Source organism: Paroedura picta, chromosome 13 (genome assembly GCF_049243985.1).
Source record: "Paroedura picta isolate Pp20150507F chromosome 13, Ppicta_v3.0, whole genome shotgun sequence".
Classification (NCBI taxonomy): domain Eukaryota; kingdom Metazoa; phylum Chordata; class Lepidosauria; order Squamata; family Gekkonidae; genus Paroedura; species Paroedura picta.
In genome coordinates, this window is record NC_135381.1 from 12528653 (window position 1) to 12541357 (window position 12705).

A 12705-nucleotide genomic window follows, 5' to 3' on the forward strand; every position below is an offset into this window, starting at 1 on the left:
GAGGGGGGGGTCGACAAGACCATATAGGGTCATATCACCCAATAAGTGTTTAACAAATTTAAATATAGATATTAAAAATTAATTAACTCCCACCCATTCAGGATACTCTTCTAGGGCCATCAAGAAATTCCAGGGCCGTCAAGAAACCCCAGGGTTTCACGAAACCCTGGTCAAGAAAGCCTGAATTACATGGAGCAGAGATGCAATGTAATAGATCAACTCCTAAGGTTTTATTAGGGAAAAAGATTTTCCTACATGGATGGTCTTGTAGCCCAGCGGTCCCCAACGTTTCTGAGGTCAGGGACCGCCTCCGGAGGTGAGGGGAGAGCCGACGGCCCGGATGCCGCACAAACTCGCACATGCAGTCGCCACCAGGTGGCGCTAATGCGCATGCACGCACTTGCAGCGCATGCGCGTTTTGGCCACTAGGGGCGCTAATGCACATGCACGGCAACTGCGTGCATGTGCGTTTGAGTTGCCGGCATGCCGGTGGCCGTGCCTGCCTCTTCCCTTCCTTCTCACTGTGGGGGGGGGGGAGGCAGGCGCAGCTGCCGGCAGCCCAGTACTGTGGTCTTCACAGCCTGGTACCGGGCAGTGGACGGGGGGGGGGGTTGATTACCCCAATTGTAGCCTAAAACAGATACATCTGCTTGCATAGTTGTTTTTCTTTCCTCCCCTGTTCTACAATACCTGGCTACTGGTATTATTTTGTTTTACTCAGTCTTCTAACTGGTTTATTGACTGATGGTATCACCTTCTTATTGACTTTTTAAAAATCATACTTGTTATAATAATACATACATATTATTGTATAAAAATATAAAAATATAATATCTGGTGGTTGAGGAGAAGGGGCACTTCTCACCTCTAATGTGCAAATTCACATGCATGAAGTACTATGTCAAAATTCACAGCTTAAGCAGAAAAAGAAAAGGAGTACGATGTTGAAATTCACAGTTTGCCATTTCACAAACACATAAGGCTAAATTGAAATGTGTTGCCATACTGTAGCACTATTATGTTTTTAGACAATATCTTTAACCAAAAGTCCAAGCACCTTAAGTCTTAAATTTGTGTAGGCTCTCCAGAGCAAAGAGTATGATGGAGGGAGAGAAGAACCTTCTAGCTACTGCTACTCAGGAAGTAATATCTGTTTATGTTATTTCTCCCTCCTCTGCTGTCTCCAATCCTCTCCCCGCCCTTTTCAAGAAAAGAAAGAAAAAGACTCCTGCTGCAATTGGTACCCCTCTCTGTTCTGAGCTTTCCTAATCGAGTGCAGAATACCTTCTGTTTCAATTGGGGGGGGGGGAGAGGAGATAGAGGTAGACTGAGGTCAAATCGATCTGAATTCAGCAGAATCCACAACAGAATAAACAAAGTCAGTGCAGAATCAGCCCTGGACAGAAAATGTCCTGGCCTTGCTTGAGGTCAGATATATCTCCTTAGGGCCAGGGACCACCAACCAGTTGGTATTTGAAGAACAGAGCTTTCTTTGGGGGGGGGGGGAGGTATAGATAGGCGGTCTCTTTGATACACCTTAAAATTTACCTCATGTTGTTCCTACCTATCATGACAGTCCCCCAAGCCAAAGCACACACGTGCCTCTTCATCATCCCTTGCTTCTTTTATCCTAAACATGCTCATTATTTATTTATTTATTTATTATTTATTTATTTATTTGTATTTATATACCACCCTCCCCCGAAGGCTCAGGGCGGTTTACAGGTAACAGGAAACAGGTGCAGATAAAATAAGGAAACACATGTGACAACAGCAATAACAATACAGCAATAATAACTCCAACATGATAACAGCAGTAATAATAAGGGAATAAGTATCAATTAATTCATCAGGATTTACTTTTGAGTATACATGCTTAGGATTCCCCTGTATGTTCCATTTTTAATTTCTCTCATCCTATTCTCCTCACATGATGCATTTTAAACAGAGCTTACAGGTGGTGGTGGGTATATTATAAAATCACAAAGCCGATTAAAATTTTTTAAAATCCAAAGCAAGTTGATTGGCTTACTTGGAAAGACCCAGACATGGCTGACTGGATACACAGGCTGAAAGTGCAGCTACAACTGAAATGTTAAAGAGAAAACTGCAGGAAATGCTGCTTTTCCTACTCCTGAATAGGAGCATCCAACAGAATTTCCTCCTCTTCTCAGCTATTAATGGTGCCGGGACCTTGGCAGCAGCTCCAGCTGGTCATCTGAGCAGACCTCTAGCCAACATCTTCTTTCACCAGAGAGCCAGTCTGAGAAATGCCTAGAGAGGACCAGCCCCAAGTCCCAATCCCACTGCTGAAAAGCAACCTTCCAAAAAGCCCATTTCAGCAATTGCTGCTCCTCCAGCAACCTGATTTCATCTCTGCATGGACAAGTGGGGACAGGGCCAAGCAGTGCCCTGACGAAGGACAGATTTAACCACCAGTTGCCAGTTGCTTCATCATATTAAATAAGGATATGGCTCAGAATATGTGCAGAGCATCTGTCCTTCCAGCAGTGAGGAAGCCAACTTCCATGTCAGCAGTTCTGATCAAGTTAGATTTTGGGTATCTCTTTTTAGAAATTAATCTGTTTTCTGCACTGAGATCTTTAAGATAGTATCAAGCTCCCTGGTGTCTGGACCCACGGTCTTACCTGTTCATGAGTGGCACAGCCTCTGCAAGTAAGGACCGACCCTGCCTAACAAGAAGCCCTGGAGCAACCAGAAAATCAACATACCATCATACAGAGGAAGGAAGCCCTTGCAAACAGTGGTCACAGCCCACTGCACAAAGGTCCCGGCAGCTGGTTCCTAGGCCTGATTAGAATCAGTAGTAGTACAAGCCAGACGCCTTCCTCTTTTGTTCTGACTGGAAGGCAAGCAGTAACCCATAATAATCAGGTGTGCACACAGGAAACATAAACCCCAGGTTGATGGTGAAAGTGGCACCAAGTCTCAACCAACTTAGGGAAACCCGGTTTCAAGGTAAGAAATGGTGGTCATCACCCATCTCTGTGTTGCAGTCTTGGACTTCCCTAGTGGTCCTCTATCCAAGGACTAACCAGGGCCAACCCACCCAGGCTAGCTTGAGAACATTAGATCTTGGAAGTTAACCAGAGAGAGAAAGTAAGAGAGAGAGAAAGAAAAAGAGAGAGAACGAGAGAGAGAGAGAGAGAGAGAGAGAGAAGGATGGAAAGGAAGGAGGAGCCTGGGACATCCACATCTCCACTTAGCAAGCCATATTTAACAGGCCACAAGGTGAGCAACTAGGTGACCTGTTTCTGCCCAAGGGCTGCAGATGAGACCCTGCTTAACAACAAATCAGGCAATTAGTCCACTTAACCCACTATTGTCTAGTCTGACTGACTGCCATCTCCAAAGTTCTGATCCAGACTGGGCAAGTGACATGGGCCAGAGGTACTCTTGTCCATTATGCCCCCCCTGCCCCCTGGTAACTTCTTAAGTCCTGAAACAGCCACAGGGGCTAGTTTTGCACCCTAAAGGTTATGGGAGGAACAAGAGCTCTTGAGGCCACTGCACACCAAATCCAGATCGGGGCCATGTGTCAAGGCAATCTATGGGATGATACATCTTAAAAAGTCAAGGTCAGTTGGCGAACCACAGACATCACTATGTTACATCAAGTCAAGTTTATTGTATGTGGCCATAGGCCAAGGATGACTGTGAACATCTGGAGAGCCACAGTTTGGCCACCCCTATTTAGGCCATCAAAAAAAAAAAAAAGAAAAGGAGAAAGTAGTTCAAGATGCTAAAAATATGTATATTCACAACATACTAAGAAAACCATAAAATGCCTTTTGGCCCAAGAAGAAAGCCACAAAGGTGCTCCCTAAAGATAGGATTGTTTTGGGGCTCAAGTGATGATCAAGAGAAAGGTGTGTGAGTCCTACTGAGTTCTTGTGCTATCTGTTGTAGACAAGGAACAAGCCAACTTCTGCCACGCCAAGATGAACAAAGCTCTTCAGCTATAAAGCAGTCCATCAGCTCTAGAAGGAGGCCAACTCATTGCCCTGGCCTCAGGTTAAAATGGGCACACCATGAATCAGCTCATTTTGAACTTGGGTCAGCAACCAGCACCACACTCCTGATTACATCACTGCAGGCACAAAATGGCTTCCCAAGCCCCAGTCTCCCTTGCAAACTTTCTCTGATGCCCCCCTATCCTTTCAGCAAGAATCACACAGCATTGGCAATGAGAAAGGCTACAACTGCGTCCTTGCCAAGATTAATTAGAGCAGTGGGAAGGGCTAACATCCAACTGAGCCTGAACTCATCTCCTAATTTCCCGGGCCATCCTTTGTACTTTGAACTATAATCCTGAACTTAAATGTTATCATTAATGTGCACTTCACTTTGACCACAGCTTCCTCGCTCTACGCTAGCGTTGGCCAAACAGTGGCTCTCCAGAAGTCCATGAACTACAATTACCATGATCCCCTGCCAGCATGACCAAGTGGCAGGGACTCATGGGAACCATAGTCCATGAACATCTGGAGAGCCACAGTTTGGCCACTCCTGACTCTACATATATATATATATATATATTTTAAGGGCATACTGATAATTATTTTATTTTTATATCCTACCCTTTCCGAGTCATCTCAGGGCAGGTATCACATGACAAATGGGAGCGCATCCAGAGGAGGGCAACGAAAATGGTGAGGGGTTTGGAGACCAAGATGTATGAGGAAAGGTTGAGGGAGCTTGGTCTGGACTTAGAGGGGATATGATAGCCATCTTCAAGGACTTGAAGAGCTGCCGCATAGAGGATGGAGTACAGTTGTTTTCTGTTGCCCCAGAGGGTCAGATCAGAATCAGTGGGATGAAATTAATTCAAAAGAATTTTTGGCTTAACATCTGGAAGAGGTTCCTGACAGTTAGAGCGGTTACTCAGGAGATCAGGCTTCCTTGGGAGGTGGGAGGTTCTCCTTCTTTGGAAATTTATAAACAAAGACTAGAAATGCTGACAGAAATGCCGATTCTGTGAATTTAGGCAGATTGTGAAAGGGTGGGCAGAAGGGATTGTGTCTAAACTTGGCTGTTGTGGCCCTTTCTTGCACGCCCAGGGAAATGCTGGTCACTAATTTGGGGTCAGAAGACTGATTTCCTCCAGACCAGACTGGCCAGGGATTCTTTTGGGGCATCATCTGGACAAGGAATTGGGGTCACTGTTGAATGCAGAAGATTCACAAGTTGTGAATCTTCTGCATTCTGCAGGGGGTGGACTAAATGACCCTGAAGGTCCCTCTAGGATTCTATGAATAACGGAAATTTCTCTTTTGTGTTGTATCCTACTATGTTAGTAAGCAGCACGAAAATACATTCAAGTTGAACCGATAAGAGTCTGGCTAGATGGCAACCCCTAATTTGACAGATACTTAGATTCAAAATATATGCATGTTGTGCTCATTACAGCCAACATAATCATACGCAAACGGCTTGCAGTTTTAAAAATAGACACAGCAATTATTAAAGGTTTGAAGCCTTCTGGATATTTTCGAGGGGGAAAACAGCAATTTATAAACCTCTTGCAATCTACAGATCATTTGTGCTCGGAAATCGGTACCCAAATACTGGGCAGAGTGTGAAAAGCCACATTCGGAATCACAAACAGAAGTATCATGCCTTTAAAAGGAAGGGATGCTGCAAATCAGAGCACGGGATGTAAAGAAGGAGGGGAAGAAGGGCAGAAGCGACCTGCTGCTGCTGAAAACCTACAGGCCGAAGCTCTAATTATTCCTGGTGAATCTTCAGTGTTTAATGGCTCTGGCACCTGGTTGCCATGGTAACTCAAGGCCTGCTCTCTGGGGCAGCAGCTAGGTTCATAGCAAGCCTGAAATTCCTTCCTGGGAAAAAGGACTGACATAGCCCAGCTACTCAACTAGTATCAAGAGGCATTTTAGGCAGCCCCCACCATGCTTTCCTTCTATCCTTTAGAATGGAAGAAAGGAGCTATAATGTATTCCCTCCCCACACAATTTGGGAGAGCCCTCCAACATATTCCAGATTGTTTTGCAAAGTAAAGTGAATATGGAGCCTATTTCTTCCTCTTCTTCTATGTCCATACCTCCCTCCTTTTTTGGGGGGCGGGGGGGGGGGGTTAAGCCCAATGTTTTTTCTCTATCTTGAATTTTCCAGAAACTGGGGGGTTCTCCCAGGTCTCCAGAAACATCTTTCTGTTATCTACCTGTCCCCAAGCTACAGATTTTTTGATCTGCAATCCAGGTGACCACATAGGCAAGAGACATTCAAAGGCGGTTTGCCATTGCCTTCCTCTCTGTCATAACCCTGCTCTTCTTTGGAGCTTTACCATTCAAATACTAGCCAGGGCCTACCCTGCTTAGCTTCCAAGATCAGATACAATCAAGCTAGTGTGGGATACCCAGGTTAAGGTCATGTCTTGTTGGCAATGTTTCTAATATTGCTGTAATGTTATTGTTTTTCCTTATCTCCTATATAGTGTGAATTTCTTTTGGGTTTTAAAAAATATTTCCTTCTCTTTAAAGGAGGGTTTCATGTTTCGTTGACACATTTTAAGGATATTAAAGTTAAATTATTTTTGTTGAAGCATCCCAAACGTTTTCTAAAGTTTGTTTTGACACGGCTTGTTACGGAGTGTTTGAGAACATCTCATTCAAGTTTGCAAGTTGATAATATTTAATGTAATACCTGGGTATGTTTTCAGTATTTTTTTTTCTACTCACCTTCCAACATGATTCTAATATAATATTTGTACTTGCCATGTGATTGTTTCTGCTTAACATTTGAAACTCTTGTAATGTGAGTACAGAGATCACGTTTGTTGTGGCCTCTTCCCCCACATATTTTGTATCACTTTATCAATAATTGTTTTAAAAGATGGCAACTACAAGGGAACTGACACAGCAGCACCCGCATGTGATAACATGCTGTGGATATTAGTAGTAGTAATAGTCTATTCGGTCATTTGACCCATATAAATGATACATCCGCTAAAAGCTATAATGATTGATAACGAAAGTTACCTGAAGAATAAGGTAGCCAGACTAAAATACGGAAATATCACTACATAAAGATGCTAAGATAATAAAACAATGTTAGAACAAAACATTGTCAAGAACAGATAGAAAGTTATCATAAACAGAAAGAATAAGTATTCTAATACAAGGGAAAGAAAACTGGAATAAGGAATTAACTACAGAAACAAGGAATCTGCTTATTCAGTCCATTAACTCAAGTGATAAAATAACATTTACCTATACATTACTATCGTTCGGACATTCTCGTAGATCTTATTCTGGTAGAAATATAAAGAAATTTTGCTACCATGTTAGAAACAAACGGGTCTTTATCCCTTAACAAAATTTTAACAAGAATGTCACTATTATAGGAGGACAGAGATGAATGTCTAGTGTAAGGGGGTAGTAAAAGTAGGATTAAAAATTTTCTAATGCTATCGTAATAGGGACAATATAATAATATGTGTCAGATTGTCTCAGTTCAAGCAGTATCACAAGGACATAAGTGAAACCTGCCCTCAAAGAGCAATTGATATTTATTTTATACCGTCCGTGAGCGTGTGGAGAAATATCAACAACAGAATAGCTGTTCTGAGTAGCAGAGGAAGGGAAAAAAAGAAACCATAGCACTGAACTAGATCCTGTGAAGTGCAAAAACGAGGGGGAAATGACAAATTAGGTTAGGTGGAGATTCAGTGAACATTCGAAAATTTCCCTTTTTATGCACAAAATCTATCCCAGGTGACAACTCAGCTGGCTAAGTTTTGTGCCGCCGCCATAAAAATCCGATGCTCTAAAGTAGCATAATTTTAAGCTCTATTTTATGATCTGTTTTAAACTGCATTTTATCAAATGACCATATTCTTTTGGTCTTTTATGTATTAACTTTATACAACTTGGTCTGAACGACTGTAATAAAGTTTGAACTGAACTATCCCTTTTTAATGCTGCCTCTTCTCATGGAAGAACTAAATAGCTCACTGCCTCCATTTTATCTTTACAACTATCCTTGGAGGCAGACCAGTTGGATAGAAAGTTCTCCCAATAAGCTTCACGGCTGATGGGATTTCAACAGGGGTCTCCCTCATCCTACGGCAACAGTCTAATAACAAAACCTCACACCTACAAAGGCCCCCTCCTAAAAACCTGGTGCAGAATGGCTGTGCATTACCACTTTGTGACAGAATCAGGCATTTGAAAAGAAGCTAAAAGGGCTTACCCTGGAGGGATGGACGCCCTGGTACTCAGGATGGCCACGCGTTGGGTGCCGGGCCGATTCAGGTTGTTCTGACCCGGGAGCTGCGTGTGGCTGGGAGCACTCTGACTGCGTGAGAAGGTGGTCACCTGCAAACCATTCGCCGAGCGGACCTGCTCAATCTTGGCCGTCCCACCACCCGGAGTGGTGCCCAAAGACCACAGCGCCGTCCCATTGAAGGTATTGCTCTGACGAACGGCCAGGGTTCCATTGCTGTTGCCCGAATAAACCTTCCTCCGCTGTGAGGCAAGGATGGCATTAGAGGCTGCTCGTGTGCTGTTGACCAGCAGGCACTGCTGGCATGAACAAGGATGCCCAGAGTTGGTACCCACAGGCCAGGACTGGGACTTGGGGATGGAGCCCATGGTGAGCGGATAAGCCAAGTCCATGCGTCTCCGGAGCCGGCGTTTCCGCTGCGTCTGGCGATTCACCTGAGACATGCTATTGAAATAGATCAAGTAGCAGAATCCCAGAGAGGAGAGATCCAGCCAAGGGTGCTGCTTCTCATAAGCATTCTGGATGGTGATGCAGATGTCCATGTCATAGGGTGTCCAGGAGTTGTTATCGTTTTCCCATTCCCACACGATCCCCTTCCCAGGAGCAGAAGAAGGGTCGTAAAAGTTCCTTCGCACCGGACGCATCGTCCCTGGGGGAATGAATAAAGATACAGAAGAGATTAGCCAAGGTAGCAAAGTAATGATGTCAAACGTCTCTCTGCCACCGACTGTTCCCTTTGCGTCCCTCTTTTTAAAAAACTTTCTGGATAAATATAAGGATAATGATTTTCTCCTCATTGCATCTGAAGGACCTAGCTCAGACTCACAAAAGCTCATGCTGGAGTAACCGTGGTTAGCCTTTAAGTTGACACTGGTCTTCTGCTTTATTTTGCTACAGGAGACAAAAATGGCTACCCCTTTGGGAATCCAATAACCACACTTTATTTACAGTCATTTAGACCAGAACAGTGCTGAGATATCAAAATACAAAGTAAAACATGGAATGCATTTAAAACTAAGAACCACAATATCATAATTAAACAGTAATACATATATTATTATTAGGAAAAATGCACAAAGATTTATTTCCCTGTGAAATTTTTGCACATCTTAATGGCAGCAGCACAGAATTTGGTAATACATAAGGTGGTACTTTGGGAATTTACAAGAAGGAACAAAGCCAGATATGCTGTTTTGGGGCCCTGACAGATCACCAGCACCCCCCACCCTTCTTTGCCTCCAGCTGCCACCTAGAAAGGAACAGATAATGGAGCGGTAGAAGCCCTGTTCCTTTAGAGACTGGCAACATCTGGCGGAAAGCAAACTCAGCAATCTGCTTCAGAGGTTTTTATACTGCACAGCCATCATGACACGAAGACAGAACAACCCCCACAGTACCAAAAAGGCTTTAAGGAATGGGTCAGACACGGAAACCACATCTGTCCGCCAGGTTTTGTGTGCATGTAAATCAAGTTTGTTGCATTTTAATGGATTTTGTAAGTCACTTTGAAAGTTGTATATGGTGGAATTGCAGGGTGGGTTTTTCAAAACAGCAGTTATGTTACAGGTTTTTGCTGGTTTAATTGTCTTCTTTTTCCCCCTAGGCACCATGGGAGCTGTAGTTTTCTACAGCGGTGGAAGCTACGGATCTTTTTCAGCACCTCCACCGTCTAGGGTTGCCAAGGTCTGTTTATGCCCTGGGTTGTCAGGGGACTGAAAATCCACGTCTAGATGCCCAAACTGGGGCATGGTTAGAGAACGAGGTAGTTTGCATTAGGCAGAGACCGTCCTCATGCAGTACGGCATAAACATAAATGTTTAAACCCTCAAACAAATTGGCATTGACCATGATTACATTCTGTCTCTGGATGAGGCTTCCATAATGCGTCTAATTAAACAAAGGCTTCTTGATCAAGCGTTTCAAAAAATCCACCCGACTGTTCCAGCAATTTGTTCCTGGTCTCCGAGAGCAGCACAGGGTAAGGCCGGATTATTTCTATAACTTGGGGAACCCCCTTTACTGCAGAATGTTTACACTCACACGGCTCAGTGCTTTTCCACCGCTAGTGTTACAAGGGCTTCATTTCGAAAAATAGATGATGTCCTTGCGGGCTAAAAGTTCCTGATACTATTCAACATATTTCACTTGATTGTCCTTTGTGCATGGTCCAGCAAAGGCAGGTTATACACCTTACATCTAAATGGAGAACTCATCAAAAAGACCTGATCAGACAATTTCTACTGGATGCTAATGGGACTTTTATTATGGCTGATGTTAGGTCTACTGCTTTAAAATCTAAAACGGCTGGTGTCTTATGATTATTCTATTTCTATTTCCCTCACTCCTAACTTGTTTTATGCCCATATAGGTATTGTGTTGTATGTAAATAAAGTACAGAATTAGTAAATGAATCTTTACCATCTAATTGTATAAACATTTACAGCACTATCCTGGAGTAAGGGAGGGATTGGATATAGCCCCAAGATACAGGATTGACTATAGCCCCACAACGCACTAGCAAAATCGGGCCCTGCCTCGGACAGGCCACACCCACTCTCCACCCACTTAGCCCTTAGCGAGTTATTTTAACAGCAAGCCTGCTGTTACAGATTATTTGGTTTTTGGGCCGCCACTCCTGCAAGCGGCTTGTGACAGGTGACAAAGATCCCCCATAAAACCCCACATAAAATAATCCATAAAAATCATTCCAGCAATGCCGCAGTCCTGCCGGCAGACACCTGCCTCAGCCTCATCAACCTCGGCCCTCAGGACCATGCTGCCCATGAGCTACACCCTCAACTCTAGCAACCGTTTGCAGGAGCAAGGAAATCCCGCTCAGGAAAAACGAGCTGCAAAGGACCGCCGTCGTGCAATGAAAAAATCCAGCCACGTGATGAGGCAGCCGCAGATCCCGTTTTCGATAATCCGGCACGGGTGTTTCCTCCGCCACTGTTCTGTTTGCAGGTTATTGATCTTCCCAGTTCTGTTGCAGCACTTACTGAGGAACTCCCGGGGGCCTTTTTTGAAACGGCAAGACGTGCGGGAATGAAAAGACCAGTCAACATAAGTCGTCTCGAATGTCTCTGCCCTGGCCTTTTAAGGGGTGTCCTTACGACGTCGGTCCCAGCAACAACTGCTGGAAAGATGAGAACGCAAACGACTGAAGGCAAAAGATTACCTGTGGGCTGGCGCTGTCCTCAGTTTCTGCAGCACAGCCATAGCCAAAAGGAGGAGAAGCAACGGAAAAACCTTTTGATGGCATGGGCGGGCTTGGATGTTGAAACAGCCCTGCAGCAAACTCAGCCAAGCAGCCCCCGAGCTGCTGGCACCTGCAAAAGCTCCTCTTTGCACGGGCTGCGGCCAAGGTGAGGTGACAGCAGGTAAACACACACCCCTGGTAATTATCACGACAGACAACAAAAAGGGGGAGGGGGGACAAAAAAACCCCCAAGCTGGAATGGACCCAAAAGGCCGAGAAAGGTGTAACTTTATATGATGTAAATGTAATATCTTTGAATTTTATTTATGGAGCTCAAATATATAACAGTATTAAAGCCAAGAAAAACAGCAGGGAGTGACACTTTTTCTATAGGTGACACGCACATAAGTTAATTATATCCTAACATCCAAGGACCTCATGCATTTCGACCCATACGGCGCACAAGAACACGCAGCAGGTTCTGGTTAAAACCAGGGAAGGTTACTGAAGTCAGCCCTTTGAAAAATCCTGATTTATATAAGAACTTTTAACATCTAGCAGACATGCAAGGGCCCCTCACTTGAATACTGGTGTTGGCTTACCGCCCTGGCGATTGAAAAATGTTTTACAAGCATATTTTACGTAGATCTGTGTGTTTTAAAATAATTGCGCGTGCTTAAACTTGACCTCTGAGGAAGACCTGTATAGGTCGAAACACCGGATATTAGGAGATAACTAACTTATGTATATGTGACCCATAGAAGAAAGGTCACTACCTGCTGTTTTTTTATCGTTTTCATAATACTTTTATATCTTTGAGCTCCATAAATAAAATGCAAACACAATATATTTACATCATATAAAGTTGCCCCATCACAACTGCCCTAGACTAAGTTGACACTGCAGGAGCTGCTGGGCACAGCCTGCCCTCAGCCACCAGCCCCTGCCCAACAGTATTTGTAGGGCTAAGAGCAGGGGTAGTCAAACTGCGGCCCTCCAGATGTCCATGGACTACAATTCCCATGAGCCCCTGCCAGCATTCGCTGGCAGGGGCTCATGGGAATTGTAGTCCATGGACATCTGGAGGGCCGCAGTTTGACTACCCCTGGCTAAGAGCGAGATGGAATCCAAGAAGGCAGAGCTGCCACAAACATTATTATTCAGTTCATTTAGAGACCACCTTTCTCACTGAGGCTCAAGAGGATAACACACGCACACACAAAAACAATTCAGTCAAGCGG

The 12705-nt window shown here is 44.2% G+C and overlaps 1 protein-coding gene across 3 annotated transcripts in view; it reads right to left on the reverse strand.

Moving 5' to 3' along the window:
• DTX1 (deltex E3 ubiquitin ligase 1) overlaps window positions 1-12705 on the reverse strand; it is a 48293-nt gene that overhangs the window by 17905 nt on the left and 17683 nt on the right. For all 3 annotated transcript variants that reach the window (XR_013226425.1, XM_077309380.1, XM_077309381.1), the window contains exon 3: window positions 8233-8914. Coding sequence is in view for 2 of the 3 variants with exons in the window: in XM_077309380.1 (XP_077165495.1) it covers window positions 8233-8914 (682 nt within the window). In the remaining variant the exon portion in view is untranslated. The remainder of the gene's footprint in view (window positions 1-8232; window positions 8915-12705) is intronic.